This window comes from Typopeltis vanoorti, chromosome 4 (assembly GCF_054136105.1).
Source record: "Typopeltis vanoorti isolate ZY-2024b chromosome 4, IOZ_Tvanoo_1.0, whole genome shotgun sequence".
Taxonomy (NCBI): Eukaryota; Metazoa; Arthropoda; class Arachnida; order Uropygi; family Thelyphonidae; genus Typopeltis; species Typopeltis vanoorti.
Genome location: NC_143552.1, coordinates 110,622,087 through 110,645,029, shown reverse-complemented (window position 1 = coordinate 110,645,029; position 22,943 = coordinate 110,622,087). Strand labels below are relative to the sequence as shown.

Here is a 22,943-nt window from a genome sequence, read left to right as displayed (position 1 = left end):
AACATTGTAGAACTTCATTGCAATATTGTTCACCAGTCATAGTCTTCTTTTTTTCCAAACACTTTTAGTTCGATGCATTCATTAAGCATAATGCCTCCCCACAACATGCTCCTTCAGTACTGCCATATCTACCCCTTTCAAAAACATTTTCGCGATAGCAAGCAGTACAACATGCCATATCAAGTCTCATCTAGAATCGGAGGAAAGACTAAAGCAACTCATCTGTAAAAAAAAGTACATTAGCCCATTGGTTTCAGCATATCAATAGAATTCTTGTGGATTATGTTTAAATGCAGAGCCAGTTTCTTTTCATACTCAGACTTTGCATTCTGTACAACAATTGTGACTATTCTAGCTTGCTGCTTATAATTTTCATAATGCACATTATCCTTATACACATGGTATTCCTTCCACATCATCCTTTTCTTGCAAATCTCTTGCATAATAAGATTACACATCCATTTGACTCCTATCCTATTTATTCTTCAAACTCTCGGGACACACTCTGATATCGCATCATTTAAGTATTGTTTAAATGCTTCCCATGCACTGTCGATATTCTTCCCATCCATCAACTAATCCCATTCCACAGAACTTAGTATACTTCTCAGTTGGTCATAATTTCCAGTTTTGTATTCAGTGTGTAATCTTTTCTGAACGGAAAATTCATAAACTTAGTCACTTCCCAAGTGAGTACCACGTGATCACAGTCACTAACTGGAGGCAGAATAGTTACATCTTTAACTGAAATGCCCTCTGAAACTATAATCGAATCTAACGCTCTCTGACCTAGAGTTCCTTCTGTCACATGCTGCTTGAGGAAGTTGTCCTGCAACAGCTCAATAAATGCGTTTTCATTTTTCTCATGAGATTCTTCTGCTACACAATCAATATTTGGATAGTTAAAGTCTCCCATTATGATTACTCTTTTTGCGCTCATCTTTCTATTTAGTGATACATTTATTCATCACTAGCAAGTGTAAGCAAAGAAAGTATGCATGAAGGTCACTTCACGACCACACTACTTGTACATAGAGACTAATGACCACACATGAATTGCCTTAGTATCCCATAATACAATGCACATATCCTTACAGACATGTATAATGTTATGCATTATGGGAAGGGCCACTATCCAGACTGGATTTGACCTTTGAGTTGAAAAAGTAAAGGGGTGCTCATCATAGGCCTAGAGTAGTTAATATAGGGTGCAAGAGAGCCAGATAGTATTAGGAGAAAGAAAAGACAGATAGAAAGATAGAGTAGAGTATGAGAGATAGAGAAAAGGCCTCATCTCTTTTATATTATCATATAGCCAAAAGCTATCAGTTTTCCTTTTTCACCAATCTCATATAGATTTTGTCATATCCCCATGTGCCCTCGAGGGTACAGAGGTCTGACATACGTCAGTTTACAAGCCGAAGTTAACCGTGTGAGAATGGCCAGTCCTCAGCAGAGTGTCAGTAGCATCGAATGACTAGTCCCCTTCCAACTACTATCCACGCTCAGACTTGCTTAACTTTTTGCGTGAGCCATTAGTAGCGGAGACTACCAATCGACCACCCTTTGCTGGCTAATCTCACATAGATGAACAACCAAAAGACCATTGAAACTAAAATGCAAAGATGACTGATACCCAGGTGGTTAACCTTATTTGAGTTAACTGCCTTAAGTTGGCCTTCTCTATCTGGGATTGCTCTCCAGTCATCTCTACAACAGACTATAAGACTACACTGGATTAAGAGAATGGAACTATTTAAAAAACCTCTCACAGCAAGAACAGATAGAATTTTATCTCTCCCTGGTGAATATTGCATAATGTGGGTGGTCTACACCATCCAGTCAAAAATTTAATATCTCCTAGAATGCCTTCTTTCTAAATACAAAAATCACCTGACTGAACAATAAAATTTCCATAATACAATATTATATTATAAAGCATTTGGATGTCATAGCTGGTTTTCAAATCTGTTTTTTTTTCTAAGTTTCCATAAACTGTATTTTAATTCATTAATTATAAAAATCAAAATTCTCTTCCCATTGCTGACAGGTGATGGATACTGCAAAAAAATAACCTGTTCTGTTGTAAGTGATGAAATGCCCAACACATCATATAATCTGTTCCAAATATGCAGGGCAAGAGGACAGCTGTAGAATGCATGTTCTACTGTTTCCAATTGGTAACAGATGTCGGAGATTGGATCTCCGATGTTAAAGTACCTCCATTTGATCCATTTGATAGTACTGACTGGAAGGCAACCATATGCAATTCTCCAAGCAAGATCCCTCCTGTTAGGGTATCCTTGGAACTTCAATTAGTTATAATACAAAGTATTGTTGTCAGTATCCAACTGTGGAAGTTTGCAGCTAAAAAGATTAAAGATTTCTTTATATCAAATTTTACTTTTTTTAATGGAAAGAATGTCAATGCCAAAGTGTTATAGCAGTCTTACAGTTAAGCATAGAGTGTTGTAGTATTCAAGAACAATCTCAGCTTTTGAACCTTTACAATCATTTGCTCCAAACAGGAGAAGATGAAAACCCAGCACATGTGTGATTGGTCTGCAATATTTTATGGATTTTTGAAGCCGTATTGCTTAAATAGCAGAATTTTAAGACTCAAAGCCCAAATCCTCCATGGTTTTTTGATAGTTGAAGAAATTCCTTTTTAACTTCTTGGTATTGACTGGACCAAAAAAATTGCACAGGATTACTATATAATTGCTCTTCTTCAGCTTCTGTGATGTCTGTAATATTTATTACGAACAAATGAAAGATTGTGTAGGAAAGATTATGGTTTAGAGTACTATGGCTTTAGAATAAAAGGGAAGTGGCCCTATTTTCCAGTTTTCTAAGGTTTCAAAGTTCTTGAACTGGTAATATTGGGTAAGGGGAAAAGGGAATTCCAAGTATAATGAGGGGGTTCCCTCTCTTTTAGTGTTTAGTAAGGATGCCTCCAAGATCCCATTTTCCAAAAACATTTAATTTTGTCTTGTCTGCATTAGTAGTTAATCTACTGATCTTGCTAATTTTTTCCAAAATACTAAAAAATATATATATAGAATCATTATCCTTCAAAGTGGCTACTACATCATCGGCTTATGCTAATGACTTATTTTCCTTCACAGTTGAAGGAACTGTTATTTCTTGCACAGCATGTGTATTGTCAACTTCTTGTAAGAAAGGTTGAAGAACCAATGCAAAGAGCAGTGGACTAAGAAGGCAACCTTGCTTGACTCCTTTTCAAATTTTGATTGGGACTAACAGGAACCCATTAACTAGGGGGCAGGTAGTTGAATTGGCACAGGCTCCTTTGATAACAGATAGCAGCTTTTTACCTACACCAATTTACTGGAGGACATGGAAAAGAAAGGGATGCAAGACATTATCAAATGCTTGAGTCAAGTCTACTAATAGTAACTGCCATCGACTGCTTTTTACATATTAACTAGTAGATCATGCAGTAGAAATAGATTAAATTCTACTGTTCGGCTTGGAACTCCATTCACCTGTGTGCTTTTAATTATGTATCTCATTCCCACTTTGAACCCATTATTAATAATGCAGAAAAATAACTTGTAGTCAGTATTATATAGAGAAATAAGTCTCAGCTGCTGGTTAAGGTGTGATCTTTATTAGGTATTGGAATGAGGACAGTATGGGTTGTTACAAATTCACTTGGTATGTGTCCTGATGAGAGAAAATAATTAAATAGTATAACTAGAATGGGAAGAATAAAATCCCAGGCCTTGCAGTAAAGTTCTATCCCTAGACCACCAGATCCTGGGGATTTTCTTGTATGGCATTCTTTATAGGCTGTGATAACTTCAGATGTTGTAATGGGTCTGTCAAGCCCATCTTGGATATGAACAGGAAAGCCATTAATGTTCCAAGAGTTATAATTTCCAACAGTACTATTGTCTTCAAACAGATTTTTGTAGTGTTTTTAAAAGGAGTCAAGGATGTCTTGAGTGGTGGACATGTCTTCACCATCAATGCAGATTTGAGTGATAGTCCTTTCTTTGCAGAATTTAGTGAATTGTCTATTGAAGAATGCAGCTGAAGGGCTATCTGCTAAGTGCTGCTGCTGCATACTTATCTTAAAATTTCTTTCTTCTACTTGTTTCTGCCTTTCCACTTCTATCTCTATGTTAATATTTCTAATGATGTTGCTACATTCTATACCATTGCGTTGATTTGTTACGAACTAGCTTCTCTCTTTATCTTTGAACTTTTTTCTTTTCAAGAAAGCCTGTTCCTTTCCCCATTCCATCATATTCTGTTTTATGCTTGTTTGAATTGTAACCGCATATCCCAATTCCAGGTAATATTATTCTTATTTGGACAAAGGGATCTGGAATTTGGTTGAAAAGATCAACAGAAAATTTGGTGGAAGTCTCCATGGTCCAGAACTGATCTCTTCTTGTTCCATGCAGTGGAACTTAAGTAGAACTGGAATATGACATAAAACATCTTGATATCAACATGTCATATTTAAATTATCCAATTTATAAGGAAAGAAGAGATATAAATTTGATCAAGACGGGTACCAATACTTTGATTCATATATGTGTAAGCCTGGAGATTAGGATTGCGAATCCTCCATATGTATACTAGTTGAGCATTGTCGAGACATGTTTTTAACTGTGCATATCCCACTTTTCCACTCCTGGGGTGTCCTCCTATTTTGTCTAAAGTGGGGTTTTCTGTACAATTCCAGTCTCCAGCTGCTATGATGCAGTGGACACCATATGAATATGGCTCCAATTCCTGGAAGAATTTTATAATTCGTTTAATTCTAATAATAAATTTCTAAACCTTATTACACATCCACAGTATTTACAGTCTATTGTCAAGATTCTCCCTTCTGCATCCCTTTGGATATTACAGAATGATTTAACAGAGCAATCCAGCCCTATTAAATCTTCCAAAAAAGCTATATAACTGAGAGGAGACTTTCACCTTTAAAGGAATGCAGAGAACCGACCAGGACTTCTGACCTACTGTCCAATCCTCACCTTCTCGTTGGGCACCCTGTTGAGTATCTACCTGGATACTGAACGAATGAGGATGGGGTGACAATTTGGGATTTAGCTGACCAAATTGTATTCTTATTGGCTTAAACCAAAATACAAAATGATGGTACAACATGAAAAAATTTCATGCCAGCTGGGGCGTCACCCGGTTAAACAAGAGTCCCCGTTGTTTTCGGCAGGGAACCAGGGCGAACAGCGAAAAGTCAGCTACTGGAACAAATTTGAAAGAACACCCAAACTCAACATCACCAGAGTAAAAGATCAGTACTATCAACATAAGAAGCCTGAATGGCAAAGAAATGCAGCTAGCTGAGGAATTAGATAAGTACCAGATTGACATAATAGGGGTGACTGAAACAAAAAAGACAAATTATTATAATTACGGCTATTATAGCCTGTTTTTGTTTAAAACAGACAAAAAAGACAAAAAACTGGTGAGATCTTTCTGAACAATAAATATAAAATGTTATACTCAGGCAATAACAATCAAGGAAAAGAAGGAGTAGCCATAATATCAACACTAAATACGAGGCTAATCTTCTGAATGGCAGGCAGTCTCAAGTAGAGTGATGTGGGCAAATATGAGAATGGGGAACTCGACAATGAGACTTATTTGTGCCTGTAGTCCTGCAGAAGGTTCTACTAAGATAGAAGTAGAGGAATTTTTTGATGCTATAGAGAAAGCAACTAACACAATGAAAAAGGAAAAGTTGGTCCTTGTTGGGGATCTAAATAGCAGAGTAGGAAGTGATTGTCAGACATACAAAAATATTTTGGGAAAATTTGTAGAAAAGAGCAAAGCTAATAATAATGGCAAATACCTGTTGGATTTCTGCTCAGGATATGGACTGGTTATCACTAACACCATGTTCCAACATAAAAATGTGCACAAATTCACATGGAGAGAAGAGACAAGGAATAAGAAAAGTCTCATTGACTATGTTATTGTTGATAGTGATGTTTTCTCCCTGGTGCAGGACACCAGAGTGTACAGAGGATTTGAAATTGGAAGTGATCACTATTTAGTCTTAAGCAGGATAAAATTGAATTTCATACTGAAAAGAATAACATTTAAGAAAGTTTTAAAGCAAATAAAAGTTGAGCAGCTCTCAAATGTGAACTGTAGACTAAATTACACAAAGATTATTGAAAAAAAAAATGAAAGAGTTTGAGAACAGCAACCAAACCTTTGAGATTCAGTGGCAAGCCTTGAACAAACACTGACTGATTCAGCCAGAGAGGCATGTGGTGAGGTTGTCTGCAAGGATAGAAAAATCAGAACTCCATGGTGGACACAGGAAGCTAAAGAGGCAGTGAAGGAAAAGAAGAAAGCATATCAAAAGTTCCTGGCAAATAAGTCAGCTTGTGCTCTTAGAGAATACAGAGATAAATCTAAGAAAGCTAAACACTGTGTAAAACTAGCTAAACAAAAGTCATGGGAGGACTTTGGCAAGAGCATAGAAAATAAACATCAAGAAGGTGGTAAGATATTCTGGAGGTTGTTGAAGAAGCTTAGAAATGGAGGAAAGAGTGCTGTAAAAGGAGATGATAAAGGTGACATGAAAATGGGAGAAAAAGATATCTTTGAAGTATGGGGTAATTACTTTGAAAAACTAAATGAAACAAGCAGTGATGACAGCACAGTGGTAAAAAACACTGACCAGGCATGCAGTCAGGAATACATGTCCATACTTGAAGTAGAAAAAGCCATCGAAGACTTAAAATGTGGAAAGTCAGCAGGAGTAGATGATATTCGACCAGAAATGCTGAAGTATGGTGGTATATAAGTCTTACAGTGGTTGCACTGCATAGTTCAGAAAGCCTGGAGAGAGGGACGAATTCCTGATGATTGGAGTAGAGCTCTCATAGTACCCATCTATAAAAAGGGAAATAAAACTGAATGTGAGAATTACAGAGGTATTTCCCTACTCGGTGTTCCTGGCAAGATTTATGCAAGTATAATTGAGAAACACTTGAGAAGAATTGTGGAAGAAAAGCTTGGTGAAGAACAGGCTGGATTCATGCCAAATAGAAGCTGTCAGGATCAGATCTTCACTTTACGACAAATGGTTGAGAAAGTTGGGAATATAACAAAGATCTGTTAAAAAAAATGTTTAATTTTCTTGACCAAAAAGCTCTGGAAAGACTTTTATTGGGATTATATTGATCAAGTGCATATAATAAACAACTAAGTTATACCAACTAAGTCTGTTGGCATCTTCAGGGTACATAACTGATGTACGGCACTAAAAAGTAAAAAACTGTTACAAACTATAATCGACCCATTCTAATTATATTAAACAAAGAACAGAGCGCGTACAATACATTCATAGAGTGTGGATGATATCACTTGTTATTTAGGAACGTTCTATAGTTGGCACTATAATTCAGTTCTGGCGAGTTGAAGGATCTGATAAGGGTCTTCCAGATCACGGACAAGATTAGTCCTTGGTTCCTGTTAAGGTTTTTTATACAGCGGACAACTGTTGTGGCCTCCTTAAAAATTCGAGAGCGGAAGTCCTCCTCCATGTAAGGAATTGTGCTTCTATCCCACTCTATGGTATGGTTCGTTCTTGAGAAATGAAAACCAACCTTATCCACCAACCTTACCATGAATAGATTTCCTCGAAGACTCGTCCACAAGATACTTTTCTCTGAACCCCTACAAAGACAACAAGATGATGTACATTATATTTCTACCATTCATTCTGTACTTAGGGACAGTTTCCAATAAGATTGCTAGACTTCTTAGGAGTTTATAACATACCATGCTCGTGTGGCTTGAATTACATCGGCCAAACTTCAAGGAGCCTTGAAATTAGGTAAAAAGAACATATAGGTGACGTCGATAATAACAGAGAAGAAAAATCGGGGTTAGGAAAAATTGGAAACTGTCCCTAAGTACGGAATGAATGGTAGAAATATAATGTACATCATCTTGTTGTCTTTGTCGGGGTTCAGAGAAAAGTATCTTGTGGACGAGTCTTCGAGGAAATCCATTCATGGTAAGGTTGGTGGATAAGGTTGGTTTTCATTTCTCAAGAACGAACCATACCATAGAGTGGGATAGAAGCACAATTTCTTACATGGAGGAGGACTTCTGCTCTCGAATTTTTAAGGAAGGCCACAACAGTTGCCCGCTGTATAAAAAACCTTAACAGGAACAAAGGACTAATCTTGTCCGTGATCTGGAAGACCCTTATCAGATCCTTCAACTCGCCAGAACTGGATTATAGTGCCAACTATAGAACGTTCCTAAATAACAACAAGTGATATCATCCACGCTCTATGAATGTATTGTACACGCTCTGTTCTTTGTTTAATATAATTGGAATCGGTTGATTATAGTTTGTAACAGTTTTTTACTTTTTAGTGCCGTACATCAGTTATGTACCCTGAAGATGCCAACAGACTTAGTTGGCGAAACTAGTTGGTATAACTTAGTTGTTTATTATATGCACTTGATCAATATAATCCCAATAAAAGTCTTTCCATAACAAAGATCTATATTTAAGTTTTGTCGATCTGGAAAAGGCATATGATAAGGTGCCAAGAGAGAAGCTATTCAATACACTACAGTTATATGGTCAGTTAGAATTGAAGGAAGTACAGGAAGATGGTTTAATGTTAAATCTGGTGTGAGACAAGGATGTATATTATCCCTTCTGTTGTTCATTATCTATATAGGAAGGTACAGATGCTTTCGTAAAATGTCTTCAAAATGATATTTGGTGTGCGTTAAAATGGCATATTTAGCCGATATTTTTAATTACTTAAATAGCGTTAATACAAGTATCCAAGGGAAAAATGAAAATATTTTGACATCCACTGACAAATTGTCAGCTTTTCAGAAAAAAAAGTCTCTCTTTGGAAAACCACATATCAGAAAAAAAAATACAGTAGATATGTTTCCTTTGCTCCATAATAAAAATGTCAAGAGAATTATTGCTGTTATAACAGAACATTATGAAGGAAAGTGGTATTAAACATGATATAAAAATTGGAGATGTTAATATGAACTCTTTGCTTTATGCAGACGATGTTATATTTCTAAATAAATCCGCTACAAGTCTGCAAGATTCCCTGACTAAATTGAATCACTGTTGTAATAGATATGGTATAAAGGTCGGCAATAAAAAGACAAAGACAATGAAAATAAACAGAATCGTTGAAAATGTCAACTGCATTGTGAACGAAGAACCTGTAGAACAAGTAAAACATTTCAGCTACTTAGGCACGATTTTTAGTGAAGATGGTAAATTAAATATGGAAATAGACAACAGAATCAACAAAGCTGGTATGGAAAGAATTGTCAATTTAATAAATTCATATCGAATAAGAGAGAAATTAGTCGGAACACTAAATTAGCTGAGAGTTCCTTTTATACAAGACAGTGTTCAAACCAGTTTTAACTTATGGATCTAAATGCTGGATCAGAAGCAAAACACTTGACCAAAGACTAGAGACCGCAGAACGAGAGTCCTGAGAAAGATTAAGGGCATGAACAGATTGCATCAATGGAAATATCATATTAAAAACAAGGATATTAGGAAAGAACTTGACATTGTCAGCATCCAGGAATGTGTTAGCAGAGCTAATCTCAGATGGTATGGTCACTTAAATAGAATGGGTGAGGAAAGATTAGCAAAATAAGTGTTCTCTGCCAGGTTGGCAGGAAAACGACCCAGAGGAAGACCAAAATATAGGTGGCTTGATACTGTACAAAGTGCCTTAGACAAATGTTGGAGTCTTAACAAGCAACAGAGTGATTTGGAGGAAAATTGTAGATAGGAAGTTAGTAATGATGTAAATTTTTCATATGGTACTATCATATCCTGTACACCCCTTGAGGGTACATGACAGGAATTTGATGATGATGAAGCTCCAATAAGAAAGAAGTGGATATCTGTCTGTTAAAGTTTTTATATCTGCAGAAGTATGTTTCTTGGGGAAACAGAAACCTGATATTATGGCGTAGCATAAGTTTCCATATAGTTTCTTGTTTAATTTGCCTGTGGAATCCTTTATAATGAATGAGGCAATGCAGAAAGGAGATGCTATGATTAATGAAGTGTCACTGGTAAGTCTTTAACTTCTAAATTCCAGGCAAACCTGATGAGGTCTTCAATCTGTGAAGGAGCAATGTAGCCTGCTTCTTGTAAACTGTTTTCCAGTTTTTCACAGTTGATTTCAATTATTTCAATTTTTCATGCCTATCGTTCTTGATTTGAAAGCAAGTTATTTTCTTTTCATGAAGATGATAACCGTACTGAGAAAACTTTGAATCAGTAAGCTTTATTATACTTTCTTTAATTGTATCTCTCAATTTCCCTTTATTAGCATGAGATGGTTCCTCATAGTCCATAAACTCTTCTGAGCCTGAAGAGTTTATTTGATGATCCACAACCTTCTCCATTTTTACATTTTTCATTATTTCTTTTAAATGTAGTTCCTTTTATTTTTATTTATTTTATTTTATTTTTTTATTTATTCTCAACTGACATCTAATCAGTGGGAGGCAGACCAAAGTGATCGAGGGGTAAAGTGTTATTCCCAATTTTAGACTTATGAATGAATTACACACTGAAATGAGATGGATAATCATCTTATTTCAGTGTATAAAAGCAAAGATTCGTACTTGGTTTCCATAGATATGCAAAGTTTTTTAAAAAGGCATGCTTTTAAAGTTCTTGACTTGATGTAATTTACCATATTTTCAACTTGATCTAGTACTGGTTTTAATATTGCTGGTAATGTTTTTGAAAGTAGGAATTCTCTGTGCAAAAAAAAAAATGCATAGATATAGTATTTGGATTTATTTTCTTTGCAAGGGTAACAAAATCCTTTTTTTTTATTGGCCTTTTTTCAAAAGGAAGGTATTTTGTAAAATGTCTTCAAAATGATATTTGGTGTGCGTTAAAATGGCATATTTAGCCGATATTTTTAATTACTTAAATAGCGTTAATACAAGTATCCAATTGAAAAATGAAAATATTTTGACATCCACTGACAAATTGTCAGCTTTTCAGAAAAAAAAAGTATCTCTTTGGAAAACCACATATCAGAAAAAAAAATACAGTAGATATGTTTCCTTTGCTCCATAATAAAAATGTCAAGAGAATTATTGCCGTTATAACAGAACATTTAACAATATTGGAAGAAAATATTAAGTTACTTTCCATCCTATACATGCAATTATGACTGAATACGAATTCCATTTGGCACAATTAACACATCGAGATGTGAATTTTCGTTACAAGAAGAACAATTAGTTATCTTGACTATTAAATTATTTAAGAACTTTACAATGTATACTGGAATATTAATTAAAAGAAACTTTAATAAATACTTCCTATATTTTGGCAATGTGACTACAGGAAAAAAAAAAAAAAAGAAAAAAGAAAAAAAAAATTTTTCTGTTTTTTCTTTTTGTAGTGCCTGCTGCTTGTGCCATATTTGTATGTTCCCATGAAGATGGCAATATGACATTGCCAAAATATATGAAGTATTTATCAAAGTTTATTTTAATTAATATTCCAGTATATGTTGTAAATTCCTTAAATAATTTAATAGTCATGTGTTGCCAGCATATAAGCCTTTCTACAAGAATTAGTTATCTTGTCAACAGATCGTACTCTAAAAATGAAATTCTCTGAAATAACTCTTGACGAATTTTGCATTTTTGTCCAAGCCAAATACCCAGCTTTCTCCACAAGGGCACTGGAAATTTTGTTACAATTTTCAACATATTTTTGCGAGTTCGGTTTTTCAATATTAACCAATATAAAAACTAAAAAGCATGAAAGACTTACTAATATAGACAAAGAGATGAGGGTAGCTATATCACATATTAGACCTGATATTGCTGAAATCTGTAAAAAGCCAACAAGCTCAAGCATCACGTTAAAATAAATTCCATTTTTATAAAAGGCAAGTCCATGCATATTTTTCTTGTTAGTTTTATGACCCTAATGCTTTTGTGTTCTCGAATTTTTCTTATAATCAAAAGTGTTCTGTGACTTTGAAAAGGTTAAGAACCACTGGTCTAGAGAATAAAAATTAACTATAAAAAAAAGGTCAATGTTTTAGCCTCCAGGTTGAGGCCATCTTTAGGGACACAGAGGATTGCTGCAATACTGAGAAGGACACCGATCTGCAGAGATAAAAGAGTTATCGTTCCGTTGTATAAGACCCTGATCAGACCACACTTGGGCTATTGTTCTCAGATTTGGTCCCCAGGATTTGAAGGGGATAAAGAGGGTACAGAGGCAGATAACAAAGATGGTTTCAGGACTGTACAATGTAAGTTATGAGGATCAGCTGAGGGAATGTGGACTGCAGAGTTTGGTAGATAGAAGGAGAGGTGATATGATTAAGACTTTTGAGAGTTGATTACAGGGTAGACACTGGGGAGTTCTTTTGCTTGGTTGAACAGTGGAAAGGAGTGATGACAAGGGGCCATCCCTGGAAGTTACGAAAGGAAGTTGTGAGCAAGAGGGTGTGGAGTGGTTTCTTTGCATGGAGGGTGGTTGAACCGTGGAATGCATTGCCTGATAGTAGTGAGAGTGAGAACAGTCAATGAGTTTAAGGAGTGGTATGATAGACTACTGGTAAGTCTTTAACTTCTAAATTCCGGACGAACCTGATGAGATCTTCAATCTGTGAAGGAGCAATTGTGTAGCCTGGGAAGTGTTTCCTGGGAAGGGCCTGCCGCGATGAGTGTTTTGACTCCATGGAGGCCTGAATAATAATAACAACATACATTCATTCATAGAATCTGCATCACCTTACAAAAATATAGTTTTCAGTAGTTAAATTATCATTTTCACTGGTTCATCATTAGATATTTCATTGTATTGCATCATCTAATCATGCCCATGGGTTTCTGTATAACATAATAGTTACTGCTTTGGAGTCAGAATTTTTTATGCTATAAATAGACAGCAGGAGTTAATTTTCGTATTTTCATGCTGAGATCACTATGGCTAATTACGTGCAGTTAACGCCTCACAGAAAAGTGAGATTCAAGCTTTAAATTGAGAAATATTCCTTTCGTGAAATAGCTAAAAGGGTGTCCTATAGTCAATCCACTGTGGTTTGGCTGCTGTCAAAAGTGAAGAAAACCGGATCTGATGAAAGAAAGAAGGGGACATAAAAAAGAAAGACACTGTCTACGCATGCCTACACAACATGAGTTTGGGCAAGCTCTGCAACTGTCAGGAGAAAACTCATTTTGACAGGGACTGATAGCCATGCACCCTAAAAAGAAGCCCTTGTTAAATTGATGCAAAGATCCTGCAAATGGACCGCTGATCAATGGAAAAGAGTAATTTTTTCTGATGAGAAAAAATTTAACCTGCATGGCACCGATGGCAGACAGACAGTTCGAAGACAATCAGGGGAAAAATTCAACCCTGACTGTCTGTCAACAGTCAAATTCTCAGCCAGTCAGATGATCTGGGGCTGCATGATACGACATGCAGCCCCAGATCATCTGATTGCTTGTATTTCACAAAAGGTTCAGTGAATGCACAAATGTACCAGAAAATTTTAGAAGAATTGCTGCCTACTACGAGAGACCACTTTACCGTAATGACAAACTGCATCTTCCAGGATGACTCTGCCCTTTGTCATAGGACAAAAAGTGTAAGTAATGCTATTATAACCCTAAAATGTACCATATGAATTGAATTTAGCTTAAAAAAAGCATTTGTTTTTGTTGCAGGTTAATAAGTGGCTCAATGAACACTTGATTCAGCAAATACTGTCGCCAGGAAAAGCCCAGATCTCAACCTCCACTGAGAATTTGTGGTACCAAATGGAGAAACTGAAATACACAAGAAGAAGCCAAAAACACTTCAGGAGCTCCAAGAAGCCATAAGGGTATCGACCATGAATTGACAGTTGCATCCATCAGGAAATTGATTTGGTCAATGATCCACCAATGCCAAGCTGTAATAAAGACAAGAGGAGGATCCACAAAGTACAAAACAGCAAAAAAGTGAATTTTTAACTATGAATGTTAGTGAAACTGTGTGTGGTTGACTAAATTTTGATACCAGTATTTGTTTTTCCAATGAAAATATCAGTCCACTCCATTTTGAAATATTTGCAGATTTGTCAAGTTTGTTGCCATTTTCTAATTATGTTACATCTTGTACTAAAATGAGCCAAATATTAATCAAAAATAAAAATGTTATATTACCTTATTCATTATTTAAGATGACAGAAAAATTGGGTTTAATTTAATTGGTCAGAGATTTTGATACAACTATTGGCCTACTAGTTTTGCCACATTAACTGGTGGCTTCTTCTGGGCCAGATAAATCTATACATAGCAGCTTAAAAACAAAAACGAGCTTAAGTTACGAATTAATGCATAACTGAAAGCTGAAAAAAAATATCAAATTCATAGAAACCGTTACACAAATGCGTTGAGCATGGATGTCAGCAGTTGGTCAGTCATTGTTAAACAGGGTGCATCCTATAATTAGCTCATAAGATCTCTCAACACATCAGAGTTCAACTGCAAAGTTGAACTCTGATGTGTTGAGAGATCTTATGAGTGATTTCCAGATATCACAAAGGATCATCCTTTGGTTTCTGTTCAGGGTGCCTTGTGAGCAGGTAACTACTGCGGCTTTTTATGTTGCAAGAGCTGTAGTCCTCTTCTATGTATGGCATAGTACTTTTATCCCATTCAATGTTGTGGTTAGTGTTGGAAAAATGGAAAGCTAAACTAGAATTGTCCTCAGTTGTTGTTTATGTTTCCGATGTGCTCTTTTTGTCTTATTTCTAGACTTCCAGAAGTTTGTCCGATGTAATTCAGGCCGCAAGAACAAGGAATATTGCAAACTCCAGGGTGTTTATTGAAAGGATTCTTCTCTTTAGGTGAACGTAACATATTGCTTACTGTCTTTATTGGTTTGAAGGACTCGAATGTCGTGAGGCTTTAGCAGGCTAGCAATTTTTTGCGAAAGTGTGCCAGCAAAAGGAATGGAAATCACAAAAATTAAGCGTTGTACATATGCTAAAAAACAGGGCAACCTCTATCATAAGAGATGACAGAGTATTAACAGACGAATTAGATTTTATTCTCCAAACATTAACAAACAAATCCAAGAAACTCATCACAGGACTTCTATTTCCATTCCTTTTGTTGGCACACTTTTACAAAAAATTGCCAACCTGCTAAAGTCCCATGACATTCGAGTTGCCTTCAAACCAATAATAAAGACAGTACACAATATATTACGTTCACTTAAAAACAAGAATCCTTTCAATAAACACCCTGGAGACATAAGACAAAAGGAGTGCATCATCTTTCAGTTATGTATTAATTCGTAACTTAAGCTCGTTTTTGTTTTTAAGCTGTTATGTGTAGATTTATTTGGCCCAGAAGAAGTCACCAGTTAACGTGCTGAAACTAGTAAGCCAATAGTTTGTATCAAAATCTCCGACCTATTAAACCCAATTTTTCTGTCATCTTATGTAATATATAGTGGTCAAAAAAAAACATATCATTATTCATTATTTGTGAAATTATTGTGTTAACATCCCTTTTCAAATAGGCATTCAAATTTAATTACTAAAAAACATGGTTACAGTAGGTGATGCAGTTCCTATAAACATGAGTGTATATACATACACAAAAACTTGAAACATGGTGACTGCTAAACCAAAAAAAGGTTGCGAATTAATTTGCATGTATAATAATGGCTTTTTTTTAATTTCAATTCTCACTGAAAAGCTGGTGTGTCCTATGGTTAATGAACAGAATTTTGCAAGTTAGCAATTAGAATGCTTTAAGCATATGTGTGTATGTGTGTGTGCTCCTTAAGACAGCCTCAATGCAGAGGCTGAAATGTAAAGCATAAATGTTTATAACAGTTAATAAATTGGTATTCTCCAGATAGCAGATAAATATGCAAGTTTTTGCTTCTTTTTTTTTTTTTAAACAATGTCCGAAACCCTACTCTAGAGACCAATCGTGAAATTTTTTTCAAGCTATTTCAAGCCTCCAATAATCAAGCCAGTAGTCTAATATGAAATTTATTTCCCACCTAAAAATATTTACAACATCCATTGCCCAAGCCTGAATTCTAACCCACAACCTGCTAGTTGGAGAACAGATGTTATCTACTTGACCAACCAGGACAGCAAAATACACCCTGCTCTTAAGATAGCTTAATGGAATGAAAGCTACTTTTCTGTCATGTTGGGAAATATTAGTTTACCTCATTAACTGCTTAAAAACCAGAGGTGTATAAAATCCAGTTAATGCAACTTATGTAGGACAAACAGGGCAATTTGGAGAGATAGGCATGTCAAAACATGTCAAAGATGTGTAAATAAGAGAAGACAAATCCAGATTAGCCTATCACACCACCAACAAAGGACAGGGTCATCGTGTACTATGGCAGAAAAATACCATGTGGACCATAACATAATTTTCTTTGTCAGAAAATTCAAGGCAGCTTCAGAATGCTATGCACACTTACTCAATGTAATATAAACCAAGGCATCATCTTCCATCATATCTGGTTATTGCTTATCAAGAAGCTCTCTCTCTCACTCACACACACCTTTGGTATGATGCACATTGTTTTGAATCCTAATTCTTGTTAGTACACACGCCATCATGAGTCCTTTAACTAATTTTCAATCACTGATTCCATTCCAACATTAAAGTAGAGGTAAAGGTCTTTGTTTAACTGATATCCAACAAACTCTCCTGAAGTGTACAAAAGCAGTATATGAAACTGGTAGAGAAGCGGGAAAGCAATAAACTGCTAAAAATTTCAACGTAACGATGAAAATCTCATAAGCTCAAGCATTTGTACCAAATAAACCTATGCATGTTAAACAGGAAGATAGCTATGTATATTGGAGGCAAATGTTAAAGATCATGCTGTAACCATGTTTTTTTAGTAATTAAATTTGAATGCCTATTTGAAAAGGGATAAAACACAATAATTGCCACAAATAATAAATAAGGTAATATATTATGATTATTTTTGATTAATATTTGGTTCTTTTTAGTATAAGATGTGACATAATTAGAAAATGGAAACAAACTTGACAAATGTGAAATATTTTTAACAGTTAAATTATATTTTTAATTAAATCCAAATTTTAAATTATTGGATAAATTTCAAATGAGGACACAATCTGTTTCATCCTCTTGAGTGGAAATGTGAGATTTCAGCATCTGCAACATTCAAGGCTACTTACTTTAAATGAGTCTGGATCGAGAGAAGATGAACGCACATTATCTGGTTTATGACCACCAGAAATTTCCCACTGTTTATCCATTGCTTGTTTCCTATAATACAGAAAAAATAAAAACATTAGTGGCTGCATACAACATCCATATATGCAATTTTTTTTTGTTTATAATGACAATTTTTTTTTGTCATTATAATGAAATAATTGTAATAAAAAAAAAATTATTTTGTCAGAATGGCAAGAGGAAGACCAAGGTCTAGATGGATTGAGACAGTGAGATGTGCCTTATAAGATAGACGCAAGATCTGATAATGTTGGAGTCTTGACAGATAAGATTAATTTGGAAGAAAATTGTTGATAGAAAGCTAGTAAGATTAACTTTTTCAGATAGTACTAACATTATAAGAGCCTCCATAACTCAGTCAGTACAGACGAAGCCCTTCGGTAGGAAAGACCCGAGTTCGATTCCCGTCAGTGACGTGAGGAACCTTTATCTGAACACTTTCAATGAAAGGTGAGTTAGCTGGTCTCATACAGAGGTAGGGAGTTGTTTCACCTGGAAACTCTGGTTTTTCATCCTCCAGAACAGGCAAACTGACCCCATGAACACACATGGATTACAGTCACGAATACTAATCTTTAAAAAGGTACCTGTGGCATGACTATAAACAATAAATTACACAAGAACCACAGTAATTAACTTTAATGAAATGAAAGAACAGGTATCCCTTGCTTAACGCGGTTTTGCTTAACGCAGGATTTGATTAAGCGCTGATATTAATTGCGACAATCCCTTGATATATGCTGCAAGAGTTTTAATTAGCACGCCTTTAAATGTACCAAATACGACATCATTGCTACAACCCATGGACATGGATGTCACTGCAACTTTCAAAGCCTATTTTCTTAAAAAGACATTCTCAAAAGGCAGTAGAAACAACAACGGGAGAAAATGCAGTTACGCTCCAAGAATTTTGGAAAATTTTTAACATTAAACATGCAGTTGAAAACATTCATGACTCGTGGGAGCAAGTGTCTTCTAGCTGCATGAGAGCTGTTTGGGAAACTTTTGCAAGAATGCGCTAATGACTTAGGTGATTTTCAAAATCCTGTGAACAACATGGTCGAAGAAATTGTTCCAATACACCATCAAAACCAGTGTCTTCACATTGGTTTTGATGGTGTTGATGCAGAAGATGTTAAGGAATTATTAGATTCAAATTGAAAAGATTTCAGCGACAACGATCTTCTTGAAATTGAACAACAACGTGCATATAAAGACAACAAACAAATGGAATAAGAAGATGAGGTTCCAAAGGAGATAACAATTCAAGAACTGGACGGAATATTTCTCCTGTTAGAATCACTTAAGCAGAAAGTAATGGATATGGATCCAGATGTTAACTGAAGAATGCTTGTTTGCCAAGGTCTAGAGAGTCATTTTGCTTATTATCGTAGAACTTATGCAGATAGGAAAAAAAATTAAAACTGTTCAAACGACTCCTGATAACTTTTTTTGATGAAAAATTGCAGTAATTAATGTAGGTACAAATATTTATTAAACAGTTACTTTGCATTCATTTTTATTTTTCCTAAAAGTGTACCACATAAAACGAATTATTAATACAGTAATCGAACATGGAGGAATTGTAATTTTTACCATTGATTGTTATATTTGATTAAAGCAATTTTAATATACGTGGTAACATCGATGGATTAATTAATCGCATTAATCAAGGGATACCTGTAATAAACAATGATTTGAAGTTGCTGCTTTTCTTTATAAAAGCAAATTACCTCCTGTAATTTATCTAGTGCTGAAACCCATGCGCTATTTTCATTAAGACAAAAGAGCAATATATCTATTTCGAAAGCAGATAAAGGAAAAGCTGTAGTGGTAATGGATAAGGAGACTGACCTATCAAGAAATTAGTTACAACCCTACAAAAACACAAATTAAACAATTAAATAAGCTGTTTGATGAAGTTGTTAATTGGGATCAAAATACTTTGGACAAGTTGCACACTCATTTTGGAAGAACTCCTTGTTTATATGACCTCCCAAAAATTCAGAAAGAAAGTCATCAAGTAAGACTCATCGTGAATTGTATTGACTCTCCCAAATATAGAATTACTAAATTTCTGTCAGGTTTATTAACTGCCCATACTGGACAATCCAGATCATTCATCAAGAATTCCACTGACAATATATAGTTATATGGTATCAGTGGGGCATTATATCAAGTAATACTTAGTCTTTTTTTGAATTGTAAGTCAGCAGTTAGAATTGAAGGAAAGTACAGGAAGATGGTTTAATGTTAAATCTGGTGTGAGACAAGAATGTACATTATCCCCCTCTGTTATTCATTATCTATATGGATCACATTATGAAGAAAAGTTGTATTAAAAACCAGATATCAAAATTGGAGACGTTAATGTCAGCTCTTTGCTTTATGCAGATGATGTTATACTTCTAAATAAATCTGCTACAAGTCTGCAAGATTCCCTAACTAAATTGAATAACTGTTGTAAAAGATATGATATGAAGGTCAGCAATAAAAAGACAAAGACAATGAAAATAGGCAGAATCGTTGAAAATGTCAACTGCGTTGTGAATGGAGAACCTATAGAACAAGTGAAACATTTCAGCTACTTAGGCACGATTTTTAGCGAAGATGGTAAATTAAATATGGAAATAGAGAACAGAATCAACAAAGTTGGTATGGTAGGAAGTCAATTGAATAAATTCATATGGAATAAAAGAGAGATTAGTCGGAACACTAAATTAGCTGTATACAAGACAGTGTTCAAACCAATTTTAACTCATGGATGTGAGAGCTGGATTCGAAGTAAAACACTTGATCCAAGACTAGAGACCGCAGATATGAGATTCCTGAGAAAGATTAGAGGCCTGAATAGATGGCATCAATGGAAATATCATATTAAAAACAAGGATATTAGGAAAGAACTTGACATTGTCAGCATCCAGGAATGTGTTAGCAGAGCTAATCTCTGGTGGTATGGTCACTTAAGCAGAATGGGCAAGGAAAGATTAGAAAAACAAGTGTTCTCTGCCAGGTTGGCAGAAAAAATACCCAGAGGAAAACCAAGATATAGGTGTATTGATATGGTAAAAAGTGACTTAGAAGTTACAAATATGAGATCTGACAGTGTTGGAGCCATGACAGGTAACAGATTGATTTGAAGGAAAATTGTAGACAGAAGTTAGTAATGATGTAAATTTTTCATGTAGTACTATCATGAAAGAGGGTAAATGTCAGGAATTTGATGATGACGATGAATTAAACAATATAAGCCAACAATGCAGTTTAAAAATTTCACAAAAGAAAAAGTCACAGTATTTAAAAGTGGAGATTGTCATCATCATCAAATTCCTGACATGTACCCTCAAGGGGGTGTACATGATATGATAGTACTACATGAAAAATTTACATCATTACTAACTTCTTTTCTACAATTTTCCTCCAAATCAGTCTGTTACTTGTCAAGACTCCAATATTATCATTATCAGATCTTATATTTCTATCGTCTAAGGCACATTGTACCATATCAATCCACCTATATCTTGGTCTTCCTCTGCGTTGTTTTCCTGCCAACCTGGCAGAGAACACTTGTTTTGCTAATCTTTCCTCACCCATTCTGTTTAAGTGACCATACCACCTGAGATTAGCTCTAACACATTCCTGGATACTAACAATGGCAAGTTCTTTCCTAATATCTTCATTTTTTAATATGATATTGCCATTGATGCTATCTGTTCACGCCTCTAATCTTTCTCAGGACTCTCATATCTGCAGTCTCTAGTCTTTGGTCAACTGTTTTACTTCTGACCCAGCTCTCAGATCCATAAGTTAAAACTGGTTTGAACACTCTCATTATACAGCTAATTTAGTGTTCTGACTAATTTCTCTCTTATTCCATATGAATTTATTTAATTGACTTCCTACTATAACAGCTTTATTGATTCTGTTGTCTATTTCCATATTTAATTTACCATCTTCACTAAAAATCGTGCCTAAGTAGCTGAAATGTTTTACTTGTTCCACAGGTTCCCCATTCACAACTCAGTTGACATTTTCAACAATTCTACCTATTTTCATTGTCTTTGTTTTTTTAATGCTGACCTTCATACCATATCTATTACAACAGTTATTCAATTTAGTCAGGGAATCTTGCAAACTTGTAGTAGCAGATTTATTCAGAAGTATAACATCGTCCGCATAAAGCAAAGAGCTGACATTAACATCTCCAATTCTGATATCATGTTTAATACCACTTTCCTTCATAATGTGATCCATATAGATAATGAATAACAGAGGGGGATAATGTACATCCTTGTCTCACACCAGATTTAACATTAAACTATCTTCCTGTACATCCTTCAATTCTAACTGCCGACTTACAACTCAAATACAGACTAAGTATTGCTTGATATAATGCCCCATTGACACCATATAACTGTAGCGTATTGAATAGCTTCTCTCTTGGCACCTGATGCAGTTTAATTATTTAAGCTGCATAATAACATATCTAAAAGTTATAGATGAAAAAATAAATTTCAGAAAATCTGTGGAACAATTAAAAGTCCACTGACTAAAAAAAAAATATATATATATATATATATATAATTTTAAAAAAAAAAAAAAAAAGACAAACTCAGCTAAAACTTGATAAAGTAATGACCACTCCCAGTTTATTATATGGTTTATGGTTCAGAAATATGGACTGTTAAAAAGAAATCTGAAAGTAAATTACAAGCTGCAGAAATTAGAATTTTAAGAGTAGTTAAAACTTGCATAAAATTGAAACATATTAGAAATGAAGACATCAGAAGAGAGCTAGATATTTAATATAAATAAAAAGACCAAGGAATATAGAGAGAAATGGAAAGAGCATCTATTTAGATGGAATGATATCAGTTACCAGAAGAGGTGGATAAATATAAACAAGAGAGAAAGAGAAAGAAAGAAAGACCAGTGAAGCTGGAACAGGTAAATGCCTAATCCTTGAAGAGAAGAAGAAGAGGAGAGAGAAAAAAAAAACTACTTTTTTTTTGGTTGTTGAGGAGGCAATATTTGCAACGTGTTTATGCCAAGAATGATTGGAAATTAGTTATCCGAAGAATAGAAATATGATCTTGTCAAGAGTTACAGTTGTTGTCAAAATTAAGACTGCACAAAAAGGGTTCTGTTTCTGAGTAAATAGGAATGCCAGAATTTAGGGTTTGTCATATTCTGTAAGTTTTGTTTATTTATGTGATGCAAGGTTTGTCAAATGAGAATGTGGAGTACAGTGTACTATCATCAGCAAAACTGGAGTGGATTTGCAGTCATTTGGAGAAGGCTGTTAATTATATAGAAGTGTGTGTGGAGGTGGGGGGGGGAAGAATAGCATAGCCCTATGAAATTCCAACATTAGTTGTCGTGTTTGAGGGCAAGGATACATTCACATATAAATGGTGGATGAATAGAGCGAGAGAATGGGAATCTGGGTTTAGGCGATAGATAGATCATATGATCAGGACTTAATTACTGATAGGCCTTTGTGTCAAGCACTCAAATGTATTCAAGATGTAAAGATCAACCTGGAATTCCCTAGACTTCTCCATGCCTTTATTTAAAGATGGGTGACATAAGATCACTAGTTGTAAAACAGTAGG

The 22,943-nt window shown here is 35.1% G+C and overlaps 1 protein-coding gene across 3 annotated transcripts in view; it reads right to left on the bottom strand.

Annotated features, from left to right (window-relative positions):
* RapGAP1 (Rap GTPase activating protein 1) overlaps positions 1 to 22,943 on the bottom strand; it is a 457,436-nt gene that overhangs the window by 265,138 nt on the left and 169,355 nt on the right. For all 3 annotated transcript variants that reach the window (XM_090391964.1, XM_090391963.1, XM_090391965.1), the window contains exon 2: positions 17,271 to 17,361. In XM_090391964.1, coding sequence (XP_090248090.1) covers positions 17,271 to 17,351 — 81 coding nt within the window. In that variant the 5' untranslated portion in view covers positions 17,352 to 17,361. The remainder of the gene's footprint in view (positions 1 to 17,270; positions 17,362 to 22,943) is intronic.